General features: G+C 39.7%; 1 protein-coding gene across 3 annotated transcripts; it reads left to right on the top strand.

Moving 5' to 3' along the window:
• Positions 1-1,160: 1,160 nt before the first annotated feature.
• On the top strand, positions 1,161-27,533 carry LOC139937956 (coiled-coil domain-containing protein 157-like). Of its 3 annotated transcripts, none has more exons than XM_071933263.1 (13): positions 1,161-1,242; positions 3,490-3,627; positions 10,930-11,039; positions 11,782-11,962; positions 12,450-13,248; positions 14,395-14,585; positions 15,694-15,870; positions 16,767-16,944; positions 18,576-18,721; positions 19,288-19,418; positions 19,832-20,010; positions 21,946-22,065; positions 24,481-27,533. In XM_071933263.1, exons 2-13 carry the CDS (start codon positions 3,493-3,495, stop codon positions 24,672-24,674), a joined length of 2,541 nt encoding a protein of 846 aa, XP_071789364.1. In that variant the 5' UTR covers positions 1,161-1,242; positions 3,490-3,492; the 3' UTR covers positions 24,675-27,533. The 3 variants fall into 3 exon arrangements, with proteins under 3 accessions (XP_071789364.1, XP_071789362.1, XP_071789365.1); XM_071933261.1 differs by having other exon boundaries at positions 21,946-22,098; XM_071933264.1 differs by lacking the exon at positions 21,946-22,065.
• Positions 27,534-27,793: the final 260 nt, after the last annotated feature.

Here is a 27,793-nt window from a genome sequence, read left to right as displayed (position 1 = left end):
GTGGATTGTCAACCTTTTACTCATGGATTGTGTCACGGGCGTGCACTAGATATGATATGCTGAGGTCGACGAAGTGCTATGTGCTTAAACGAGGTTGTAGTAAAACCGCAAGACGATAAAAATCCCAGACGTCCCATGTATTGAGCGAATCAAGAATAAGTTGATTAGTTTAGTTACCAGACGAGGTGATAATCATCGCATACCGATGAATCAAAACAATAAACATCAATCATGCAGAACCAACTCACATGGGCGGGGCCGGGGTTCGGAAAGGGGGAGCACTTTTCTAAGTCCACAATCATGGGTAATGTAAAATAAAAGATAAAACACAAATAAGACTGAAAAAGCAAAATAGAAAAAAAACCACTTGATGTTTAGGTCTTAAAAATATAGGCGTGTTTACCTCGTGGTATGGTGGGCGGGGCAATCAGCCACATGCAGACGTGCCCCGGGGGGGGGGGGGGGGGGGGGACACTACTGGTTATTTATAACACATCAGAGATACAACTTATGACTTCCGCCATTAAAACAGCCTTGAAATGTAACCGGAGGTAGCTGTCATCTGCAAAACTTGTCAAATTAGTCAATGATATTCAGGCCTGAGATCATCTCTGCTCCCACGCGCGCCGCCCCCGCCGCCCGGAGATTCCCCACAAAACGGCGAACGGTGTATGCAATAATGCCTGTGAAAATTTTGTTTTTTACAGGACTCGGGGAAGAACTGAGTATACAGTGCTGGCACACATAGGTGTAGGGGTAAACAAAAAATTAATCATTCTTTATCCCGAATGCGAAATGTAACACCTATTACCCCCCTCCTCCTCCTTCATCAGGAGGGCGCCGCCGGGGCCGGGGCAGATGGGCCCGATTAACCCCCCGTGTGGGATCGACATCACCAGGCCCGCCCCCTTCCATCAATCATATTGTAGGGGTGGCTTCAGCTTTCAATCGAAACCGGATTGTCCATATTAATTAAGAAAGGCAAATTCTGTCAATCTCCCCCGATCGCTGACAAGCCGAAAAATGCACACATCACACCATCCTCCATGATCACACACAGTACAGCCGGCTCCCGATTTATTATTTTTTGACAACCGTAAAAGTGACATAGCGCCCTCCTTTGACATGTTGTAAAAATTTCAGTAATTCCTTAGGGGTACCGTTCCTTAGCGATCATGGCGATGGGGGCGAAGCGTCAGTAGTTTCAGACCTTTTCGACAACTCGTCCTGATGTAAAAAGTCGTGAGTTTTACTCATTAATTTTGTTATCACATTAAACTTAAATGTTGTAGGTGGTCAAGCGAATGGGGAATATCACTAACTTGTTAATTGAGCCGCAGAGTCTCCCGTCTTTATTTTATTTAGTTTTTTTTGCATCACTTTTTGTGTGTGACTTACAATACATGAGTTACAGTTGTGTTGTGTTTACAGTACACTGAGGAATCTGATTAGTTTACATGCTAGGCAATGCTGGTCCAGTATACGCAGTAGCATTATTACTTGCTTCAAAAGTGGTGACTACATGTAGATGCGGAAAACTATCCAATGCATTTCCTTTTTGCTGAAAACGAAGTATTAGGGGCAGGGCTCAATTTCATTTAAAAGTGCCAAAAAGCAGTTTTATAACTTTTAACACTAACAGAATACAAATTAATATTTGGCAACAGCAAGCCAAGAAGACAAGAGGTTTCACTTTCACTTTCATTCAGAGCATGTTGAGTGTGTATTGAGCCTGATGAGTGGCCACCAGTGCCCAGTGCAGTGGGTGGGACACCGCCCAGTCACCCAGTTACTTTTGTCTTGGCTGGCAAGTTTGTGTGATAAGATTTTAACAACAGGTTTTATATATTACATTTCTTTCATACAAAACAAAGTAAAGTTGTTTATTAAATCAGAAAGTTTTGCAAGCAAACTTCTTTGCTACTCAATGAGTGAGCTACCCTTAAACGGTAATGTCATGACTCAATGGCATTCTGGCTGTTGGTAACCTATTTTTGCTGAGCAATACTTTTTTGTGCAAGTAGCATATTGCTTACAGGCTTTATGAAATTGGGCCCTGGTCTGCAGTGCTTGTGGGTGACGCAAAAAAAAGATGGAAATGCAGCTCAAAAATCCAAACAATCAAAAGTTGTTTATTTTTCTTTATGGAGATCAAAATACTGCTAAATATTCTTTATTTTGTAAATTAAAGTGAACAGTTGGGCTGTGTTATTTACATTACGCTACATGCAAATTTAAAAGTGCAATTTGAATCGTGCTCAAAATATCCCCTGTCAGTTGGGAGTATTAATTAATAATAATGAAATATCAAATATTAAACCATATGTACATGCCGAAAGGGAAACTGAATGGGTAAATTTGAATTGATTCAAGGTTCAGAAAAATTGACTATAGAGCAGGAGATGAACCAAAACCTTCCAGATTAATGTGTCGGTGCCCTGCTAACTGAGCTATCTACATGTAGCCAAATGTTGGTGGTCTCCCTATTTTCATATGGCTAGAGCTCACTTGGTAGAGTGCCGTCACATTAATCCACTCATTGCTTCAAGTCCCGCTTTAGGGGGGCTCAGATTGCCTCGCTTTCCACCTCTGGGACCCCGGGTCGAATCCCACCGGGGGCACTATGTGGATTGGGTATTCAGTCCCTGTACATGTACATATTTGCCCACCTTGTTGACATGGTTGAGCTGTTCATGGCTCCGCTTTAAACAATGGTCTCATCACTGTCGCCAATCGACAAGGATGAGACCGATGTTAAAAACGGAGCCTTTAACAGCTCAACAAGGTGGGCTAGTATGTACTTGACTGCATGGGTTTTTCCGTTAATTCTCTTGGGGTTTCTCCCCACATCTAAAACTGTAATTTCTTCATCATCTTCTCTTCTAGGTTTGCTCTAATTTATTTCATTGGAGCATCGAGAATATTTGTCCAGATCCAGTAAATGTCTCTTTGTTCACCCCAAATCATTTAACAATAAAAACAATTTGTAGATAAATTTCTAAATCGCAAATTGCCACATCAGTTTCAGCTCAAGGCACTGGATATAAATATTTATAATATAATTTAACAATGGATTAATAAAATAAATTACAACCAAAGAGAATAACATTATTACAAAAATTTCATCTGGACCAGCAAAATTTACACAGTTGGCTAGAATGCTGTGCTTTGTTGTACAGTTCTACATGTTTGTGTTGGGCGCGATCGGTCAATCTGCGCGATCGGTCAATCGCTCTGTGCTATTGAAAGATCTATTGGTCGCGCAGCAATCTATCGATCGTGCAACAATCGGTCGATCAGGCAACAATCGGTCGATCGGGCAATGAACATCTTTGCGCGATCGACCGTGCACAGTTAGTTGTATTGTAGCACCACACACATCTGGCAGTTAAATGGTTTCAAAACATTGGTCAACTTGCCAGTGTTTTCAAGTGTTTACAGGAGAGACTTTTAATGAAACAATGTATTTTAACATTTGTTTTTCTATAGGTTATGGCGCATCTGCTTGGCAGCAAATACTGCCTGGAGAGTTTGGAGAGTGATGTAACAGATCTGCAGTCAGCTGTCATCGATGTCTCCTCCAGAGTTGGACCAGTCCGCTACCCTTCTTGGAAATTTCCTGACAAGGTACAGAAAACTAAATAGAAACTAATGATTACCAGTTGTTTGGGTAATCTTTGACAAGGACGACGCTTCATTGAACATGTTGAACTGTACTACAGATTGAAGCACTTTGCATTTTCTCATTAGGCCTAAAGGGAAGATATACAGTTGGTAATTACTCAAAACAAATATTAACTTATAAACGGACTTGGTAACGGGCATTGGAGAGCTGCTGATAGTATAAAACATTGTGGGAAACGACTCCCTCTGAAGTAACATGGTATTTGAGAAAGAGGTAGTTTCTCACTAAAATAATAAAAGACTTCTAGCTAGAAGTCTTTTATTCTGATCTGAAAGCACACCAATTCGTCCAACAAGGGTGTTTTTTCTTTCATCATTCTCTCGCAACTTCGATGACCAATTGAGCCCAAATTTTCACAGGCTTGTTATTTTATGGTTATGATGGGATACACGAAGTGAGAAGACTGGTCTTTGACAATTACCAAACGTGTACCTTCCCTTTAAATCTAATACATGTAGCAGCTAATGTTTTGTATAGAAAGAGTAATAAATCCATGTACAGCTAATGAGCTTGATTCTTCACAGTCATAGTTCAGTTGTTTTTTGAAGATCAATTTCAGTTGCACTTTCTTGATTTTATACAATTTAAAATGTCCCTTTGCCCTGCATCATTTCACACTGTTTCATAAACAAAATTATTACGCTGATGATGTGAGGCACAATTGTCTCATGAAAGAAATGTTTTATAAGAAAAGAAAATAAGTGCAGAAATTGCTGTTCTTCAATGTGTTTTTTTTTTCCTGAAGGGAAATAGATATATCACAGTCAGAATACTGGTATTCTATTCAATGTGATTCCTGGTTGTTTTAAACCATCATAGTCGCTGCACTGCCCAAAGTTGCCAAAAAGTATAGCTTGCAAGACACTTCCAGTAAAAAATTAATAGCGGCCTCTTTATAGACATGATAGAGCACTCAGGTCCGTCAGGCATGACGCTCATGGCGCTGTACAACAGTGTACAAGCAAAATATTAAGTAAAAATAGATACAAAAGAATACTATACACTTTGACAAAGGTCCGGTTTGGAACGCAGCTAAGGCCATCTCCCCTTCTCATCATATACAACATTGACATTATATATATTGACTAACTTAGGCAGACTATAAGTTAAATGAACTTGTACATGAGATACCTACAAAGCCTTAAAATTTGAACAGCTACTAGGGGAAAATGGATGTCAGTCAGAGTAGTGCCATTTCATTCAATGTAACGAATGTGATTCCTAATTGTTTTTAACCTTCATAGGCGCTGCACTGCCCGAAGCTGCTGAAAAGCTTAATACTTGTAGCTTGCAAGACACTTCCAGTAAATGAACTAAAAATTTTTCAACCTCTCGACTATTGTCATTAAAGGAACACGCGTCTGTTGCCTTAGATCGGTCGAGTTGGTCTTTGGAAAGCGTTCTCTAAACGTTTGTTATAAAATGCATATGGGTAGAAAGATGTTGTAAAAGTAGAATACTTATATGGGTAGAAAGATGTTGTAAAAGTAGAATACAATGATCTACACAAATATGCCTTGAAATTGCGTGGTTGTCTTTTTACCTCGTCGACTAACACGGTCGGCCATTTATTGGAGTAAAATTTGTTTCTCTCATAAATGGCCGACTGTGTTAGTTCGCAACGTAAAAAGATCCGGGCAATTTTGACAATACTTGTGTGGATCATTATATTCTACTTTTAATACATCTTTCTAACCATTATGATGCATTTCATAACAAACGGTTTCAAAGGTTTTTATAGACCAACTCGTCTGATCCAAGGCAACGTGTTCCTTTAACATTTTCACACTAACTTCCCAGAGAACACTAATCATAGCAAAACTGAATGCACACTGAAGACAATAGACTGTATCATCCTGACAAGAAAAATTATTAGAAAAAAGTTTGCTACATACGTTCCTGATGTTTGTGTAACCCGTTTTGTTCATTCATAGCAATCAGATCACCCATTCGGTTCGGCCGTTGTCGACCAATGCAACGACACAGCATATCTTGAAGACCTTTCCGAAACTTCTTGCATGTGAAGATGTAAATGACAGGATTGATCACAGGGTTCATATTGTACCAGGAACTGAATATATCAGAAAATGTGCCTGAAGAATTGGTGTAGCACAAATCTCTCATTGGATATACTATGCAGAAAATCATTTTGCAAATAGCTGGTGTCCACAGAACAACCACTACACTCATGGCAATCCTAAGCATGCTGATCACATTCTGTCTTGCCTGTAAAAGCCTAAGGGCTGCTCCTTGTACATTCTGCTGTTGGAATCGTTGAGCACTTCTCTTGAGAGTGGCTTGGATCTTGTAGTAAGCCCAGCTCATGTAAAGGATTGGTAATATGTAGGCAAATAATATGAGGAACACAAATTGTAACACCCTCACAAATGAGTCAATCCATTTACAACTAAAACTGCCTGTATCATTGTTAGCATTTATTACAAACAAATTTAAGCTTGAAAGAAGAAATGTAATCCCTAATGCTATGAAAATGATCAAAATAACCTTTTTAGCAGACATCTTTCTGGGATAGTGCAATGGATGCACTATTCCTATATATCGTTCATAGGTCACCAGACACAGAGCATAACTTGAAGAGTAGACTATTAAGGTAAATAAAAAGCCACTCTTGACAATCCGACAATAGATCTCTCTTCCAATGAAACTCTGTGGTATCTGGTTCTCCAATGTGGCATAGAACAAGATTAAGTAACAGCAAAAAATGCTGTCAACAACAGCAAGATATGCCAGCAAGTAGTTTGTCGTACTATGAAGGCTTTTGGTGCGAAGGATGACCAGCCAAGCTAGCGTGTTGAGAACTAATCCAGAAGTCCCTTGTAGAATTGAAACGATAATAACCCATTCGTACATTTTCAGTCTTTTGAACACCGTTGTTTACCTCAAAAATCCCAACTACAATCCTGAACTGATGCTGGTAGTGATTGATCGTAGTTGTCAACTTTCATCAGTGAAGTTACTGTACTTTGGCACGTAATGCGATCTTTTCTCACTTCATATGTTGATCCGTAAGCTTTGTTGGAGTTATTCTTCAGTCTGATGGGCGAATGCAAACAGTCTTTGAATTTCCTACATCAAGTGACGTTGCTTCCAATCTTCAAGGCTACTTTTTGCTGATGCAATGTTTTATAGTTTTTTAAATGCTGGAGAACTTTGGTATTCTGACACATAAACTTAAAACATGTTGACAGCAATCATAGATAAGAGATGAAGTCGAAGATATGGTCAGCCACAGATCTCCCAGTCTGCTCTCTGCTGTTGTTCATTGAAACTCTGATGTCATTGAGTTGTCATCACTTTGCATTGCAGTTTGGGCGGATATTTCATCCGCATGATGCATGTAAGCACTGTATACTCAGTACTTTTCCAAGTTCCGTGAAAAAAATCACTGGCATATTAATATGGATGGGATTCAAACCCTTGACTTGGCTTGTGCGCATGCGTACTCCATTTTTACTCAGAGGCAATTCTACACTTAGCCACATTTCATCCTGATGAGTGTGGTCTTTCTAGGTCTGGGTTTACTGTTACATTAAATCATGTAAATGTACCTGTCACAGACTTGATTAGAAATATTTGTCATTTATGATTTTGGAAACCTGGTAATTTTGTTACATTGATTTATTACTAATGCACTTTATGTGTCTACTGATACCACTCAGTATCGGGCCTTTATGCTTAGTTTTTGAAAGGGCACCAAGACATTTTCTCGTTGGTTAAGGGCACCCCATGCATGCCATGAGAAAATTGTCAATTTCTACTGGACCATTTTAAGGGCACCAAGGCAATGACCAGGGGGCATCGAGGCAATCGCCTTTGTTGCCTCCATAAAGTTTAAGGCCTGCAGTGTAGTTGTTTGTTATTTCATCAATGAGAAACACAGTTTTGTACAGTGAATACATGTACACTTTATGGGACAAGTGAAATATGTGTAACATTATGTCAATTTGTGAGTTTACTGGTGCATTTGGGTGGCACGGTTGGCTTGTGCGTAAAGCGCTCGCCTCTCACCAAGGTGACCCCGGTTCGATTCCCGGTCGGGGCCATATGTGAGTTGAGTTGTGCGTTGGTTCTCTGCTGTGCCACGAGGGTTTTCCAGACTATCCGGTTTTCCTCCCTCAGGAAAAAATCAAACACTTTCGATCTTGGCTGTGCTCCGTAGTCACAATGGCTTGATGTGGCTGGCAGCTGAATGCGCCCTTGCATGCTTGCTTCTCAAACACGTTGTAGCTGCGTCCTTTGCAATTCAGCTCTAGCTGCGAGTAAGGACGATTAGCCCCCCAAATTATATTATTTCAAGGGTACCAAGGCATAACCAGGGGGCATCTACACATGTACATGTATGTAGGCAGACCCTTTTGATGTCTCCACAAAGTATAAGGCCTGCAGTATAATTGTGTGTTATTCATTAATGTTGCGAAGCATAGTTTTGTACTAACTTCCCAGAGAACAAGAATCATAGCAAAACTGAATGCACACTGAAGACAATAGACAGTGTCATCCTGACGAGGAAAATGATGAGAACAAAGTTCGCTACATACGCTCCTGATGTTTGTGTAACACGTTTTGTTCAATCATAGCAACCAGATCACCCATTCGGTTCGGCCGAGGTCGACCAATGCAACGACACAGCATATCTTGAAGACCTTTCCGAAACTTCTTGTATGTGAAGGTGTAAATGATGGGATTGATCACAGGGTTCATATTGTACAAGGCACTGAAAATATCAAATGTGCCTGAAGAGTTGTTGTAGCACAAATCTCTTGTTGGATATACTGTGCAGAAAATCATTTTGCAAATAGCTGGTGTCCACAGAACAACCACTACACCCATGACAATCCTAAGCATGTGGATCACATTCTGTCTGGCCTGTAAAAGCTCAAGGGCTGCTCCTTGTACATTCTGTTGTTTGAGTTGTTGAGCACTTCTCTTGAGAGTGGCTTGGATCTTGTAGTAAGCCCGGCTCATAAAAAGGATAGGTAATAGGTAGGCAACTAAAATGAGGAGCACAAATTGTAACAACCTCAGAAGTGAGTACATGTAAGTCCGTTCACAACCAAGACTGCTGGTATCATTGTTAGCATTCAATGTCAACAAACTTGGGCTTGAAAATAGAAATGACATCCCTAATGCTACGAAAATGATGCAGATAACTTTTTTAGGAGACATCATTCTGGGATAGTGCAATGGATGCACTATTCCTATATATCGTTCATAGGTCACCAGACACAGAGCATAACTTGATGAGTAGGATATAAACATCATTAACAAGCCACTCTTGACAATCCGACAATAGATCTCTCTTCCAATGAAACTCTGTGGTATCTGGTTCTCCAATGTGGCATAGAACACGATTAAGTAACAGCAAAAAATGCTGTCAACAACAGCAAGATATGCCAGCAAGTAGTTTGTCGTACTATGAAGGCTTTTGGTGCGAAGGATGACCAGCCAAGCTAGCGTGTTGAGAACTAATCCAGAAGTCCCTTGTAGAATTGAAACGATAATAACCCAATCATACATTTTCAGTCTTTTGAACACCGTTGTTTACCTTAAAAATCCCAACTACAATCCTGAACTGATGCTGGTAGTGATTGATCGTAGTTGTCAACTTTCATCAGTGAAGCTACTGTACTTGTGCACATCTTTTACTTGCGATCTTTTCTCACTTCATATGTTGATCCGTAAGCTTTGTTGGAGTTATTCTTCAGTCTGATGGGCAAATGCAAACAGTCTTTGAATTTTCTACATCAAGTGACGTTGCTTTCCAATCGTGCTACTTTTTGCTGCTGAAATGTTTCAATAGTTTTCTAAATGCTGGAGAACTTTGGTATTCTGACACATAAACTTAAAACAAGTCCAATGTTGACAGCAATCATAGATAAGTGATGAAGTCCAAGATGGTCAGCCAAAGATCTGCAAGTCTGCTCTCTGCTGTTGTTCCTCGAAACTCTGATATCATTTCTGAGTTTTCATCACTTTGCATTGTAGTTTGGGTGGAAATTTCATCTTGACGAGTGTGGTATTTTCTAGGTCATGAAGGTACGGGTTTTCTATTAGATTGAATCATTACTAGTACATGTACCTGTCGCTGACTTAATTAGATGTATCAGGTTTGTCATTTTGGAAACCTGATGCCTTGTAACATTGATTAATTACTACGGTAACTGCACTTTTATGTAGACTCCACTTACATGATTACACTTAGTATCAGGCCTTTATGCTTCGTTTTTGAAAGGGCAAGGGCACCAAGGCATTTTCTTCTTGGTACATGTAATGGGCACCCTATGATGAGAAAATTGTTGATTTCTACTTGAGCATTTCAAGGGCACCAATGCATAACCAGGGGGCATTGAGGCAACCGCCTTCGATGTTTCCGTAAAGTATTAAAGACACTGGACACTATTGGTAATTGTCAAAGACCAGTCTTCTCACTTGGTGTACATGTACCTCAACATATGCATAAAATAACAAACCTGTGAAAATTTGAGCTTGATTGGTCGTCGAAGTTGCAAGATAATAATGAAAGAAAAAACACCGTTTTGTACATTGAATACATTGTACGTTATTGTACGTTATGGGACAAGTGAAATACGTGTGTCGAAATGTTAATGTTTGAGTTTACCTCACAAGCAGTGTAGAGAAGAGAATTCAATTTAAGTCTTGCCACCATGCAGGGCCTAATTTTATAAAGCCTGTAAGCACAAACAATATCCATTAAGCTCCACCCCGTTGCGTATTGACCAATCACAACCCATTGCACAACCAAAAGTCCGACACTATAAAGTCCGACATGCGTGTGCGTATGCTTGGCGCACGCGGCAGAGTTGTGCAGAATGGCATAGGAGAGGCTCACGTGTTCTTGCTCACATGTGCGCTGTGGGCGGAGCCTAATGGATCGGTGCATTGCTAAGCAAAGAAATTAGGTATAGCTGCCATCATTACTGAAGTGGGGCCAGGTTTCTAAGCTTTTAATGTTAAGTTGAATGGCATTTTGACTGTTTGTCTTTCTCTGTGACATTTAATACTCCTCATTTTTAGCTGTGTCTCAGATCAATGCACAGTGCCAGTACTGTCCGAGACAATAATATTTTGAAGTCTGTTCTGGCCGGCACTATGTATTGTGCTCAGAGACCTGGGCAGGCCCGCCCAGCACCGCCCACCCTGGACACAACACTGATAAGAACCCACATTTATTATTATTATTAACTTTGTCATTACTTGAACAGATTTCCAGTGATCTTGACATCCCATCTCTACTTGAGGAGCACACCTTCTCAGATGACAATGAGGATAATCAAGTCTCCCACATCGTTTTATTCGAGCTCGTTATCGACAGGTAAAGCTAAAAACCAGTTTAGGGTGAATCAGGGTTTAGGTCTTTCAGCTCACAAACAGGGCCAAAGTTCAAAGAGCTGTTAAATTGCCCTTGACACTTTTGGCAATAGACCTTATGCATTGACGTCATCCAGCCGCCATCTTTGAGGTCAAACGGTGACGAAGCAATCAAAACTTACATAGATTGGCCAATAAACAACCTCCCTTTGACCTCAATGCGGGGGCGCCGTACTGAAATGACGTCATGTGCATAAGGTCTATTACTCAAAATATATTGAAATTGAAGCAGGACTCCTTTTAACAATTGACTGCTTAATTTGAAACGTTCATTTTCAAACAAAATTGGTTTTAAAATAATTGGAAATAAAAAAAAAAATGACCATGGCATGCGTCTCATCGTTCAGCTAATGAGAGTCCGTCATACTGCACCGCATGTGGGATGTTGGTTGTCATGGTGAAATATTATTTGTTGGTGTTACATGGTGTACCAAATTAGTTGAGCAAAGTGAAATTATACTTGAAAGAGATTAACGCAGTTGGTTGAGCACTGACAGGTTTACCCAAAGCTATCACATCTCAAAATGTTCATCCTATAAATTATCACATTTATCTGGCAGACTTTGATAAAATGTGAAAACTCCATTTGAACACTGGTTACTTGTTAGAATGTTTTGGTTTTTATTATCGAGTGTAGTATTAAACTCAACTCCTTTCTGAAGCTTTGCTCTGGTTTCTTTCTCCAGGATGATGCTTCTTCTGCAGAGCTTCTCTCGCTTCGTAGAGCTTCTCCTCTCAGGCACCCAAGGTCGCCCCCCGACTGCGGGTCACATCGTTGGCTCTCAAATGTCCATCGGTCTGGTCGTCAAGAAGTTTTGGAACAAGATGGTCCAGCTGCATAACTTGTGCCAACAGCTTAACACTGAGGTACAATTAATTTTGGTTTAACCCTTGCAAACCTTTACAACGATGTATGTAAGCACTGTATACTCAGTACTTTCCCAAGTCCTGTGAAAAAATTCACAGGCATATTAATTGACTTGGCTCATGCGTAGTCTATGTTTACTCAAAGGCATTCTACGCTTACACAGCTAGAATGGATCGTAAGCACAGAATTCGCTGGTAAGCAACGAGTCATGAAATTGGGCTCCAGTTGGGACTGAAAACCAAGTCCTAATGCCAGGCTGTGGTCCCGAATTCAAATCAAGGTTACAGGTGAAAGGCATGGAAAAACCACTAAGCCAATCTACTGGGGTTTAAGGTTCTACCTCATCCCATGCATGTCTTTTCTTCATCATGTACACTGTGTGGGTTATCATGTTTCAAGTTCCTTCTGATGTTATTTAGCCTTTGTCTGTTTGTGTTATAATGATTCTCTCTCTCTTTCTCTCTCTCTCTCTCTCTCTATCTGCAGAATAAGTCAAAGAGCAAAACTGTCCAGAAATTGGAAGCAATCAACGCAGAGCTTCAACTCCAAACTTTGGAGACCTCCAAGAAGTTAAATCTGAGTGATACACTCAATGCCGCCAACAGAACTGCCACAAGGACTTCACCTCTAAAGGAGACACTCAGTCCTGAGTTGAGCAGCCTTCTGCCTCCTAAGTCCAATCAGGTGGTGATACCTTACAGCGGCGGCGAAGCCCAGAGTGGAATAGCGAAGGACACGAGAACGGTGGCCTCTCAGACGCTGGAGACTTCATTCGTGCCGTGCGAAGCATGCGCCTGTGTCCAGCTGAGTCTGAAGTCCGTTACAGATATGATACTAGAGGTTTGCGAGTCGCAGGGGCTGCCCTCTGCGATGGCGAGACATCGCTCACAGGAGGTCGTCGCGACGATGACGGCTTCTGATGTCTCAAGGTGGACCAAGGAACAGGGGAAGGATCTAGATCGGATCAGGAAGCACCTCCAAGACCTTCTCGCCCAGATCGATCCCCTGAAGTCGAATCTCTCGGCGTCGGAGACGGAATGCTCTCAACTGAAACAGGGAATGAACGAGAAGTCCCAGGAACTGAAGAGAGAGAAAGCTCAACGGGAGACACAGCTGAAGCAGCATCAGAGCAGACTGAAGGAAGTTGAGAGGCAGCATGCCGAGTCCGTCCTGGTGGTTCATCGGAGTCTAGAGGAGACGACGAAAGGGAAAAGACGCGCTGACGAGGAGATCTCTGCTCTGAAGAGAGAGCTGCAGAAGCAATGTGAAACCCTTCAAGCCTTGGGTGAGTCTTGGAAATATTTGCAGGCCTGGAATTATTAGACGGCCTATCGGACCTGATACTTCATGGGGGCAACACAGGCGATTGCCTCCATGCCCCCTAGTCATTGCCTTGGTGCCCTTGAAATGCTCCAGTAGAAATTTACTATTTCCTCGTAGGTTTCCCTTTACCAAGGAGAAAATGTCTTGGTGCCCTTGCCCTTTTTGGCCGGAGTAAGTCTTGGAAATATTTGCAGGCCTACAATTAAACAGAAGCCATTGCCTCTGATACACTTGGTCTTGGCCTTTGTGCCCCTTCAAAAGTTTCTCATTAACTTAAAGATTTCGAATAGTAGTGCCCTTTTCAAAAATAAAATTGGAATTGGCCTCTAAAAATTAAAACCCCAGGGGCCGATTTCACAAAAAACTAAAATTGGTCGTAACTGCAAATTGATCGTACAAATATAGTTGCTTAGTATGTGTGATGTCACAATACAAATCACTATGGTAATTCTGCTTTGTGAAATCGAACGCAGGCCTGCATTTGTAAATAATGTATGTTGAAGGGATAAGATAACAGACTTTCGGCTGGGTAAAAAAAAACACCACCCAACTAATCTGTCAAAACTTTATTTCATTCTCGATAAACGGTTAGTGAAGACGATAAGTTTATGTTTTGTTCAGATTTGTTGTGCAGGTATTAGAACTTATTTTGATTTGCAGCTTTTATTTCAGCAGATTTCGCTGATTTTTGTTTTTTGTTTTTAAATGTTTGTTTTAAATTGTGAACATTCATATTTTTCAATCTTTTATATGCATTGCTTTTAAAGGCACTGGACACTATTGGTAATTGTCAAAGACCATTCTTCTCACTTGGTGTACATGTATCTCGACATATACATAAAATAACAAACCTGGGAAAATTTGAGCTCAATTGGTCATTGAAGTTGCGAGATAATATTGAAAGAAAAAACACCCTTTTCACAAAAAGTTGTGTGCTTTCAGATGCTTGATTTCGGGACTTCAAAATCTAATTCTGAGGTCTTGAAATCAAATTCGTGGAAAATTACTTCTTTCTGGAAAACTACGTTACTTCAGAGGGAGCCGTTTCTCACAATGTTAAGACATTTGGGTAAATCTGTGATCATTTATACTTTCAATCTTATAACAGAAGACATAAAGTCTCGGTTAACACTGGAGGCCGAGGGGAACACATCCAACATGGCCACTATCGCCAGACTGGAGAGCCGTGTACAGCAGTTGAGTAACCAGCTGCAGAGTACCAGTGAGGAACTTCAGGAGACGAGCAAACAGCTCGGCAAAGAGCAGGCTAGGAATCGGAGCATTGACAAACATGGCCAGGTAAGGGTAGCTGTCAGTGTTTCTTATCAGCTGAGTGTGGGTTCGAGTCCCTGTCATGACACTTGGGTCCTTGTAAGGCACTGGACACTATTGGTAATTACTCAAAATAATTAATAGCATTAAAACTTTACTTGGTAACGAGCAATAAGCCTTTTTGAGGTATGGCGGACACAATGCTACAACACTGTAAAGTTGTGGTAAATTTGTGCGTATTGACCATAGAAATAGAACGTATGTTATTCAGTGAAGTACGCATTTTAGGCGACGCAGCGTTTACACGTAAACCTTATGACCATCAACATACTGAGCGTGGCATCAGTCGCGGTGTGTGACGCGCCCGTATCAGGTCCGCCATACCTCAAAAAGGCTTATGGAAAGCTGCTGGGGAGAGATAGTATATATAACACATTGTGAGAAACGGCTCCCTCTGACATGTCTGAAGCTACATATTTTTTGAGAAAAAGGTAATTTCTCACTCAAATATTAAAATACTTCAGGCCTTAAAGGAACACGTTGCCTTGGATCGGTCGAGTTGGTCTTTGTAAAGCATTCGTAACCGTTTTTATAAAATGCATATGGGTAGAAAGATGTTGTAGAAGTAGAATACAATGATCTACACAAACATGCCTCGAAATTGCACGGTTTTCCTTTTACCTCGTCGGCTATTACGGTCGGCCATTTATGGGAGTCAAGTTTTTGACTCCCATAAATGGCCGACCGTGTTAGTTCGCACAGTAAAAGGAAAACCACGTAATTTCGAGACAAACTTGTGTGGATCATTGTATTCTACTTTTAAAACATCTTTCCAACCATATGCATTTTATAAAAAACGGTTACAAACGCTTTTTGTAGACCAACTCGTCCGATCCAAGGCAAGGTGTTCCTTTAAGCCCTTTTAAGGCATCTGAAAGCACACATTTTTGTGCAATAAACAAATTACTGTAACACTTTTTTCCTCAGTATAGTGTTATTTCTGCATTGTGCTTTTTAACTTCTAACTTTTATTGTTTGTGTGAAGTGCCTCAAGGTATCTTTTAGGCAGATTCTGCGCTATATACATGTAAGATCTTTTATTAATATTATTATCTCATTTCCTGCCGATCTACAGTCAATGCAGGGTAAACACGATGCCCTGGCCAGGCGTGTCGATGACTTGGACCAAGCCTGCTGCAACCTCCGCGACGAGCTGGCCGAATCAGAAGACGCACAGGAACAGTTAATGGAACAGCTCAAAGAAGCCCAGGGGGAGGTGAAGCAATTGAAGGAACAGTTGCAACAAGAGAAGGTAACTTCTGAACTTTGTTATTGTCCTGTGGTTGAGGGATTGGTCCACCTTTAAAATGTGTGGTTTCTTGAACCAAACCTAGACAAACCTAAAAACCTAGTTTTTAATGAATTACTAAATTACTATTTTATTAAACAATAATGAATGTTTATGAGTGCAATGGTGCGAATAACTTTATGAGTTGAAAGGTGGAACGTTCTTTTCAACGAAGCAGACCTTACTTGGATGGAACATTCCATCTTCCACCGAATACAAATATTCTCACTGTTTCACGAATGAAAAACATTTATTATTTGTTTTATATACATGTATCACATCCAAGTCGATTTTGATTGGATGATGCAACTTTCAAAACAAACAAAGCGTACAATATTTAATTGTGACATTACACCCATTTCTTTTGGTTTGGCTTGTTTAGATTCAACAGTGACTAGGTGCGTTCTGTTCTACTGCTAATTTTAGACACGCAGAAGCAGTAATGTAGTATGTGCCTTGCAATAACTGTACTGCAGCATCTTCATTCTTGGTTTCGCTGTTTTGTAAATTTATCTTGTTGCAATGGTTGCATTCGATCAGCTTCCCCGGGTTCGACCCGGTCTGCCCCGGGATGTTTGAATAGCTTTGACGTCATTCCAGGGGCTCACCCGGGTTAGCCCAAAGTGCCCTGCTTGTGGAAGGGGTCACATAGGGCTGGCCTGAGGTGCATGACGTCACCACGAGAGGGCGAGTGACCGTTCGATTAGCTCTTTTCAGGGGCTCACTCGGGTGAGCACTGCGGGTTCGACACAGGGAAGCTACACTAATCGAAAGCACCCAGTATATAATGAGATTGAATTTAGTCACAGATTTCCTAAAAAATTACTATATTCTTTCAATAATTGTGGTCGTTTCCTTAGGACTTGGCGTCATCGATCCGAGAAGAGAAAGAGTTCTTGGAGAGTTCCATCCTGGATCTTCAGACGATGATCGTGACGTTAGAGGGTCAGCTTGAAGACGCCCAAAGCAGAGAGAGAATGCTGGTTCAATATCCAGATATGAACCCAGGCATCGTACCCCAAGGCCCCATGCCAACAGGTGCGTTAAGCTAAACATCCTTAGGTTTATGGTTTATCTTTTTTTTACAGGCAAAGATTTGCAGTTCAACTGTCGAATTGTGTTTTCAATTTACAATTTAAAAATAATTAATAGAACAGGAAAAAGGTTAAAGCAAATTATTAATAATTTTTTTAATTATTAAGGATTTTAAACTTTGCATGGTGGAAAACGATATAGAAAGGTTTGCAGTAACACCATGTAATGATAATATCTAAATGAGTTGGGGTGTAATAGATGTTAAATTTGCATCGGGAATAAATAATATTAATTTTGGTTTTTACCCATACACCGATGTGTGTTAGCACTGTATACTCAGTACTCTCCCGAGTCATGTGAAAAAATATCACAGGCATGTTACTCAGGTGGGATTCGAACCCACGACCCTTGCAATTCTAGAGCAGTGTCATACCAACTAGACAACCGAGATTGCCCGGTAGCTAGAGGCAGTTTTAATTCTTTGTTTGGGCAGCGGGGTACCGCAACATGCAGATGTTAAATTTGCATCAGGAATAAAGAATATTCATTTTGGTATTTGAGTTGGGGTGGTTATGAAAAGACAACAAGAAGAGTTGACATGGTTGAAACCAACGGTTCTTTTCAGAACCACCCCAACTCATTAGAGATTATCATTACATGGTGTTACCGCAAACCTTTCTATAAATATTTTTATAGCAAGTTTGTAGAACATGATTTGTTTTCTTTTCCGAAATTTGTTTGACCCACCAACCCCAAATTTAGATTTAGAAATATTAAGTTGCTTTATGATCTATTCACTGAACATGCTGAAGAACAAACATGACAAGTAATGGCTCAAATGATATTTCAGATGTTTTAGGTAAAAAACATCCAACATCAGTAGTTTTCAATGAATTTTACCAGGCTTTAACAGTAAAATCTTACTTTGTAGTACATCACAAATGAAATCGAGGGTCCTGACCATCTGGGGATTTTGTTTTTTTCTTTTCTTTTTTGTTTAACTCAGTTTAGATTTTCACTTATTTGTTTTGACCCACCTACCCACAAATTTGAGGGAAAAAAAGTATATATGTGACCCGCTCTGTGAAAATGAGTCAGATGTAGGCAATTTTAGGAATTGAGTTATATGCATGGCTGGAAAGAACACATCAGCACCCAGTAATTTGGTATGTGTCTAAGCTTTGGGGTGTATCGCGTTGCTGAGTTACTCCCATTTGAAATTAGCCACTACACCATTTTTTGTGAAAAACGAATTACAAGTAAAATGATGTTTTAAACTTCCATTGTGTGCAAAAGGATACAAATTAGACATAAGTATGATCACAAAATTGTTGTATTCATAGCTTTATTGCCTAAAAGTAAGTGTTTTGAAGGTTAACCGTGCAATTAAAGATCTTAAAAAGAAAAAACGAATTTTTTTATTTTATTTTACATTTTCCACATTAAACTGTCCATAACTTAATATTGCATTGGGCGACATCTGACTCATTTTCACAGAGTGGGTCACGTATTTTAAACTTTAAATTCTGAATAACCTCTTTTGTAAATCTGCTGCCACCTAGTGTTCCAAAGTCTCGCATTGAATTTGACATGTTTATTCCTGTTTTATTTATTATTTTCTCTTTGGCTTCTAGGGGAGGGTGATAACCCCAGTGATATGAGACAGCAGGTCCAGTCTAACAATATCCGAATCCAAATACTGGAAGAGCAGAATAACCAGCTGCGTAAGAATATCACCAAGATGCTGGACGGTCAAGGTCACAAACACCAGGGAGCAAAGGTACGCTCTTCAAGGGATGAGTAACATATCTCAACTAGTTCCTCTTTTCCCAATTAAAATCTTAGATTAGTGTCCAGCACCATTTTTACAGGGCTCGAATTTGGGGGGAAAATTCACAAGACCACAGGGCTTGTTCAAAATGTTTACTGGACCAGAATTTTTTTTACAATTAATCAGAATCAAAATTGCAAAATAACTTCTTGAGACAGCTTACATGCATCATACATTTAACTGTTTTTACTTGAAAAAGTAGTAAGACATCTAAAGAGAAGATAGATCTCAGTTTGTCTTTATGGTACAGTACGTACTTCATTACTAAGTAGAAATGAAAGTAAACTCAACATTAGAGCACAATATCACACACAGTTTACAGGCGTTCTTATTGAACTGAAAAAAAACCCTGAAAAAGACCGCCAAACTTGTCCATTCATTATAGTTTACTGGCCTGACACTAAAACCACTGGCCTGATACCTGTGGTCAAGTGTAAGAATCGAGCCCTGCTTCCTTTCCACCATTCCCAGATAATCCACTCTCGATGTCAATTACCCCCAAATCTTTTCAACAGGTGTCTGGTCCGTCCATTCCACTATGGCAGTCATCAGGTTCATTAGCAAGAGATCTTCCAAACAACTCCAGCAGTAAGGCTCCTACTGCACCACAACCACGAGACCACCAACCAAACATCTACACACACAAGTAAGTTTTCCTAACCGGGCCCTAGCTGTTGTTGTTTTGGGTCTTTCACATTTTTTTTTTAGGAACAATGTTTGCAGTCAATGCATACAAAAGTTCCATTTTTGATAAACTGTCTGTAAATTCATAACCCTGTTGGACTGGCACCCACTGGGTGTGTGCGATGCCCTCCCGGACACATCAGCCAGACATCGACTGCTTTGTTGGTGATCAGTTTGCGATGCGAAACACCACACCAGATTTTAAGTCCGAGTTAAAAGTAACGCAATGCCCGCCCGATTCTTAATATTGAGCCGGCAGCCACAAGGAGTCCCATGGGCTCCATCCAATATAGCCCAGAAATCCATTGCATGCTTATTGTGACTAGGGTTTTACAGTAGTACTAAGACTATTTCCTGTTCTCCATGATCCGCCAGAGTTCCGTATCCAGAAGTTGACGACAGCCGTTCACAAAGCAAGAGTCTTCACTCTCCTGACCACGTGACAACGACAAACTACAACTCCAGGACCTCTCCATCAAAGGGTGACCCCTACAGCTCTGCTATCCCTCCGAGACCTGCGCAAAGAGAGGTCAAAGACAGGAGTAAAGTAGTGGGTGAGTAGCAGGGGGTTGATTTCAAAAGGATAGGCCTAACTTAAAGCCATTGGACCCTTTCGGTTCAGAAAAAAAAAAAAAAGTTCACAGATTTACAAATCACTTACAGGGTTTACAGAAGGCAATGGTGAAAGACTTCTCCTGAAATATTATTCCATGAAATGCTTTACTTTTTGAGAAAACAGCAAAACAATATAAATTCTCGTTAACGAGAGTTACGGATTTATTTTAAACACATGTCATGACACGGCGAAACGCCCGGAAACAAGGGTAGGTTTTTCCGTTGTTTTCTCCCGACTCCGATGACCGATTGAGCCTAAATTTTCACAGGTTTGTTATTTGATATAGAAGTTGTGGTACACAAAGTGTGGGCCTTGGACAACACTGTATACCGAAAGGGTCCAATGGCTTTAACATGCTTAATAATAATTATAATAATAATAATAATAATAATAATAATAATAATAATAATAATAATAATAATAATAATAATAATAATAATAAGACTTAAAATGCGCACGTATCCACCCTGCTGGGTGTTCAAGGCGCAGTAAAAACCAACAACAAACAAAACAAAACAAAACAAAGAAAAAATCAGACACAACAAAATTAGTCTTTGAAAACCTGTGACATAAGATAAGTTTTGAGAAGAGATTTGAATGTTGTGGTACAAAGACAAGATCTAAGATTAAGTGGTAGAGAGTTCCAGATGCGTGGCGCAGCTGAAGAAAAAGACCTGTCTCCCCCTGATTGGCTGAGAGGAGATCATGTGACCATGTTTAATGGGCATGTGAAATCTCTTCTTTTAAGCGGATATCCGAATTTTCATTGACCATGCCGATCAGTATTTCCGCTTTTACAGGCTTGTATGCATCGTTTTTGAAAGGGCAAGGGCACCAAGGCATTTTTTTTTGGCAAAGGGCACCCTATGAGGAAATTGTAAATTTCTACTGGAGCATTTCATGGGCACCAAGGCAATGGCAAGGGGCAACGGAGGCAACCGCACAATCCACATTTAAAAGTTCTTCGTCTTCATCTGTAAGGCAAGCAGAGTATACTATTTAAAATTCTTGAGTGGTGTCTTACCAGACCACCGAGATTGCCCGGTAGCTCGAGGCAGTTCGAATCCTATATTTTAGCAGCGGGTACCACAACGATTTAGTTGATGAAAATTTGCATCGGGGGGGGGGGGGGGGGGGTGAAACCAAAATAAATATTTATTTTAGTTCCTTCTTATTGTTCACACAGTACAAAGCTTTGAACAAAGGCTACATTAATAAGGGAATCAATGTGTGGTGAAGAGGTTTTCAACTAGTGGTTTAATCCTAATGAGGCCTGGTTCTTGATAATTTTACTGAGACGAAGTCGAGGTAAATTATCAAGAACCAGGCCCAGGCGGGTTTAAACCACTAGTTGAAAACTGATTCAACACATTTTGATTCCCATTCATATAATACCTTTTTGGTCAAAAAACAAAACACTTATGGTCAAAAAGTAAAATAAATGCGAAAATTATAATTTTTCAATGATTTCTTTCAACACAACACCCCTCCAGTTATGAAATGGTAAGGCCCAGTCAAGGCCCTTGGGTAAACAACTCCTTATAAGGGAATGCTGTGCGTGTCGAAGAATAAAGAAACTGTCTTATAAGCACAGGTGCAAACTCACGTGTCACGCCCTTGTTTCAACACTTTTACTGGTCATAAACATAGGTTAATACACACCCACGTGACGCGCTTTCCACCAATAGGAATAGCGAAACTGTCTGAGGTATTTATGAATGTGCTTTGATTCGAATTAGGGAAGAAATTAAAACTAGCCATACTATATAGTCAATTCTTTGTTCAACCCCAAAAATCATTTAAACATTTACCCAGTCAGTTTCCCTTGTGGTTTATATTCATAAAGAAATACATCATATTTATCAATGCCCAGGTGGGAAGCGAACCACTAGCAATACTGGTGTGAATTTATCCAAGTCTGGTGCAGCTCTGGGTAGCAGCAGTCTGAGTGCCTACATGAAACTCAAACAGAGTGGTGCAATCAATGTACATGGTGAGAGTAGAAACAAGAGCAGCAACATTCAAGGTGTTTTTCTTATTCAATTTTATAAGTTATCACACAAGCGCGAGTGGAATACGAAAAAATATAGCGTTTCTGCGTCCCATATCCAATGGCGGCCTCGTTGGATATGGGACGCAGAAGCGCTATATTTTTTTGTATTTCACGAGCGCGCGTGTGATAACAAATTTCTCTTCCAGTCTCACTTGCAACGCGCAAAATTAAAAATTTCAGAGCGTTATTTCACGCGCACAAAGTTTAGAATGTAATTTTTGCACTGTCCGTATACGGAGCGTGACAAAATGACATTTCACAATACGCACTGTGTAATAAAAACAGAGGAAGTAGGATATAAAACAGAGGTTGTAGCATAAATGTTTTTATCCCCCTACTAGTTCGAGCTTCTGATTGGTGGTTTAGCGCGTACTGGAAGATAATTCTTATTATTCTTTTACTCAAGTTTATATCCTGTGCACTGGACACATTGGTAATTGTCAAAGACCAAGGGTTCATCCCTACACACATGCATAAAATAACTAATCTGTGAAAGTTTGAACTCAATTGTTCATCGAAGTTCCAAGAGAATAATGAAAGAAAAAACACCCTTGTTGCGATATTTTGTTTGCTTTCAAATGCACAATGAAAAGGCTTCAGCTGAAGTCTTTTATTGTTTGAGTGAGAAATTACAGTACCTTTATCTCAAAAAACCATGTTACTTCAGAGGGAACCGTTTCTTACAAATATACTATCAACAGCTCTTCTTTTCTCGTTACCAAGTATGTTTTTATGCTTCAGTCTACCCGCAACCCATGCGTTAATAAGCTTTCTTGTCGGGTTTTAGTGAGGTTTTTCATGCGTGACCTCGGTTTGAATATATAATTAGTCCAAAGGGCTCCTGAAATTCAGTCTTTTTCGGCCTTATCTGAAAAGTATTGACAGAAATAATGTAGCAGTACATTGAAATGAAGAGCATATCTGTCGTTTTGTAAGAACAAAATTGGTGCAACTCAAATTTTAAAAAGAGAAATTTGTACGAAAAAAATGGCTTCATAAAGAAACAAAACAAGTCACAAAGATAAATAATTTGCAGATAAAAGGAAATGAAATTTAGTGACCTGCGTGACTGGCTTACAATTATTGTGAGTAGTTACCATTAGCGTCCAGTGCCTTTAGTCTGATGTCTGAAAATTGAAATAACATGAACATACCATGTAGCCTGGAAAGTCTATAAAAGCCTACACCTTGTGTACATGTAGGTCATCCCTTGTACTCAATCAAATTTCCTTTTTTTTAAAAAGCTTTTTGCTTCTATTTTTTTTTTTTTATAAAGGTAGTCATACTTTTGAAATATTCCTTAAAATCTGAAGCTGTATTTAAAGGGTCTATGTACTTTTTCCTAACACAAAACACAATGTCCACAGATTTACATTAAACTTACACAGTTTGAAGACTATGATAGTAGAAAGGTGCTGTAGTTTTTGAGAAATGAGTAAAACAAATAATTTTCATCTCAGTTTTAGCATGTTAAAACGTATAAACCAATTATGCTATGGTTTGGTATAATATCATAACTGGTTAATGGGATTTGACATGCTAAAATAATTTTCGTCTTCCTGAGACGAAAACTATTTTGTGACTTGTTTTACTCATTTCTCAAAAACTACACAACCTCAGTTAGTAATATTTGAAGGGAAGCTTTCCACTATCATTTTCTTCAAACCCTGTAAGTTTAATGTTAATCTGATGGACATTTTGAAAAAGTACCTGAATCCTTTTTACATCCTGAAAAAAAAAATCCATAATTGAAATACCCATTGTATCTTGACAGTAGCGTTTCTCGGATTCAAATTTTGGGCGGCAAAAACTTATATGTTTTCCAATTTATAACCACATTACTTTGAAGTGAAATGATTATCAAAAAGCTGTGTAAAAACCAAGTCAGATTTTATTGCCATTAGTATGAAGAGATACCAAGCATAAATAAAGGCACTGGACACCTTATATTTTTGAGTGAGTTCCTAAATAACCTATTTCTCAAAAACTATGTTATTTCAAACGGAGCCGTTTCTCACAATGTTTTGTACTAACAATTAGTTTTGAGTAACTACCAATAGTGTCCAGTGCCTTTAAAAGAACCGAGAACACTTATCATTGAAGTCTAAGGGTTTAATATCTTTGTTTATGTTTCATTACGGCCTTTTCAACAGCTTTGCTCAGCCTTCCGAGTTACAGTGATTAAGTTTTAAGAAGTCTATAAAGTTCAAAACAATGCAACAAAAGTGTTAGTTTGTCAAATTCTCAGACTCGAGTCCCCAACTCTCTATCATTTTGTGTGGAACCCAGTCGTGGTGTTTTGAACTTCAGAACTGCAATCGATTTCAACTCATAATTGCTATTTTGCTTTTACAGGTAAAGTATCGTCCAATGGGAAGCCTCCTCCCAAAACTAAACAAGGCTGGATCCACAGTGCCTATAACGAGAGCTCACATAGGTCGACCAAAGAGCAGTACAGCCCTCTCAGCACATTCGTGTGCCAGTCGTGTGACAAGATGTACACATCGGAGCAAGACCTGGAGATCCACCAGTCATACTGTTATGGATAGGTACCTCAGTCTGGTTCATCTTAGAGAAAAACCCTTATGGCATAGGAGAGAAGAAAAACTATTTTTACTCACAATGGTCCTAGCTGGGAATCGAACCAGGCCCACAGTGGTGGGAGGTGAGCACTTAACGCACTAGCCACCCATGCCAAAATGATCTATTTTGAGTTTAGAGCATCCATAGCTCCTGCTACTGAAGGCTGTTAGAAGACTGGGGTGGATTTCACAAAGAGTTAAGACTAGTCTTATCTCGAGTTAGGACGAGTCACTCGTCCTAACTTAGGACTAGCCATACGTTTTTCATATCTTCTAGGATTAGTCCTAAGTTAGGACTAGTCCTAACTCTTTGTGAAATCGACCCCCGGACTCATAATCAAGCTCTATCTGTAGGAACCCTGACTTGGCATCAATCACAGAGAAAATCTTGGCACCTGAGTTTGATGCCATTACTTCTTTGACTGTGGGGGTTGGATCCATTACTTCTTTGACTGTGGGGGTTGGATAATGTTCACAGCGTATCACTTGGTTGAGATCTTTTGGGTCTTTTCATATGCGCACTTTCCCACTCTTCACCACGGTTACCATTGGACTCGCCCAGTCGGTTGGTTCTGTGACTTTCACGATGTTGTGGTCACTTTCCATCTCATGCAGTTTGTCAACGATCTTTGTTCGCAGTGCATGTGGCTGTCTTGTGGGACCATGGACAACAGGCTTCACTGAGGGGTCAATCTTCAGGGAGTACTTTCTGGGAAGTGTGCCTGTTGTTGTTTTGAGTTCTGTGTATTGCTCAATCTCGAAGATTCTTTCAATGAGGCCCAGCTGTTTAGAGACAGCTCCACCCAAGAGTGTTGGTTTCTGCTCCGCTTGTACAACATGGTAATGTACATCAATACACGTGTTTTTGTGCTGTGTCTGTAGCGTTATGGAGCCTACTACTTTCAGCTGGTTGTTAAAATATGACTCAAACTTGCAGTTCGTTACGCAGTTCTTGGTCACATCCCAGGCGCTTGTAGATGTGGTTCAGTTTGTGTGTTGCCTCATAGCCGCACTTGGGACATGTTCTTGCTTTAGACATGCTGGATGTGGTTTCTTCTTTGCTTGACTTTGACCATTCACCGGTATAGCTTGTGTTTGAATGGTACTGACTTAGACCAAGACCCAAGTGTTGTCATCATACCAGCATCAAGCTACCATGAGCACAGCGATACAAAGTGGTTAAGTTTGTGGCGAAAATCACAATTTTGGTCCCGGGCTGGGCACTTATAAATTGCCTCATACCCCCATTTGGGACATGTTCTTGCTTTAGGCTTGCCGGATTTGTTTCTTCTTTGCTTGACTTTGACCTTTCACCACTTCGGTGGTGTTGATGATCCACAGTGGTGTCGATGATCCTTTGGGGTTGTGGATTGACTTGTCCTCTCTTGTAGGGTGGAGGCGATTTTATGGCTTTCACTTTGTGGTCCTCGTGTCATGTTAATTTTTTTTTTATAGGCTGTCTTGTGAGGTCTTTGTGATCCTCATCTCTGCTAATTATTTTTAGGCTGTCTTGTGAGGTCTCGTAGTTCTGACCAATCTTTATCGATCTCTCTAAAGAGATGATAGTATAATACAGGTTGATAGTATAAAACATTGTGAGAAACGGCTTCCTCTGAAGTAACGTAGCTTTCGACAAAGAAGTAGTTTTCCACGAATTTAATTTCGAGACCTCAGATTTAGAATTTGAGGTCTCGAAATCAAGCATCTGAAAGCACAACACTTCGTGTGACAAGGGTATTTTTTCTTTCATTATTATCTCGCAACTTCGACGACAGATTGAGCTCAAATTTTTACAGGTTTGTTATTTTATGCATATGTTGAGATACACCCAGTGAGAAGACTGGTCAAGTTTTGACAATCACCAATAGGATCCAGTTTCTTTAAAGGAGAACTTGTGAATATTTCAAAGTGCCTTACCTAAGAACACAAGGGTCATGATTGAAACTAGAACCAAACTAATGAGACCTTGCTATGTGTTTGACGACTCAGCCTTGACATTACAAAATGTCCTTTAGAGTATCTTTCTACTACCATGTTTAATTTATTTTTGTACCATAAAGCCGTCCAAAATACACCACCATACATTTTCTTTATATTGAACTAAATTTGTAAAAATGTAATTTTAATTAAATATATGTTTGATAGAGTTGTTATTTATCTTAAATATATGTATTTAATAATGAGTTTGAGTAATAGAATTGTTAATTTTGCATAGGGATAAAATAAAGAGTATAGTTTGTTTTTACCCAATTTCCACCGATGTGTAAAGCACTAGGATTCTCAGTACTTTGCCGAGTTCTGTGAAATAAAAACTCACTTGGTTGTGTTTCGAACCCACGACCTTTGCATATTACATGTCTTTCCACTAGACCAGGGGCCAATTTCATAGAGCTGCTTAAGCAAAAAAATTGCTTAAGCACGAAAACAGCTCGCTTACTTTACACATGTTACTGGAATTTTTGTTATGTCATAAACATTGATTGTGACTGGTATTTAGCTGTTGTTCACTTAGCATAACAATTGAGTGGAGTCTTGGCCGGTAATCTGATTTTACTAAGCAAGGATTTTTTTGCTTAAGCAAAATTTTGTGCTTAAGCAGCTCTATGAAAATGGGCCCTAGTCTGACTTGGTAGCTAAGGCAGTTTTAATATGTGTGATTATTTTTACAAGATGCACAACTTAATTTTCTGAATTTGATTTTGTTTGTATTTATATTGTTTTTGTTTCCATTAGAGTATGTGTAGATACATCAATGATTAATCAGTTAATCAAGGAATTGTTTGGGAGGAAAAAAAAGTGGAAATAAAAGCAATACTTCCATGAGAAGTTCACAGAACCTCATTTACTGTGTCTTGATCTTTGTAACTGTATGCATTGGTGGGAAACCGTTTAAAATTGAACAATTCATTTTAGAGTGCGACACAAACTTGATTGTCATCTCATTTTCAAGTGCTGGAAAGTGGTAAGTTTTTAATCTGCAAGCGTCATCAATTTCCCCACGCTTCAAAAAGAAATGATTGCTGCTCATGACTTAGCATTATTATGCTGTAAAACATTCTAAATACAATATCACAAAGGCAGTGGAC

The sequence above is a fragment of the Asterias amurensis genome, chromosome 6, assembly GCF_032118995.1.
Source record: "Asterias amurensis chromosome 6, ASM3211899v1".
Taxonomy (NCBI): Eukaryota; Metazoa; Echinodermata; class Asteroidea; order Forcipulatida; family Asteriidae; genus Asterias; species Asterias amurensis.
The sequence above is the reverse complement of the archived record's forward strand: the minus strand, read 5'-3'. Positions and strand labels throughout refer to the sequence as shown.

Excerpts from the sequence above, each read along its gene's own strand:
- LOC139937956 (XM_071933261.1), top strand. The coding sequence starts at position 3,493 with ATGGCGCATCTGCTTGGCAGCAAATACTGCCTGGAGAGTTTGGAGAGT. Across the intron at positions 14,586-15,693 it reads GCATTGACAAACATGGCCAG|TCAATGCAGGGTAAACACGA; the intron begins GTAAGGGTAGCT and ends GCCGATCTACAG. Across the intron at positions 20,011-21,945 it reads AGACAGGAGTAAAGTAGTGG|GTGGGAAGCGAACCACTAGC; the intron begins GTGAGTAGCAGG and ends ATCAATGCCCAG.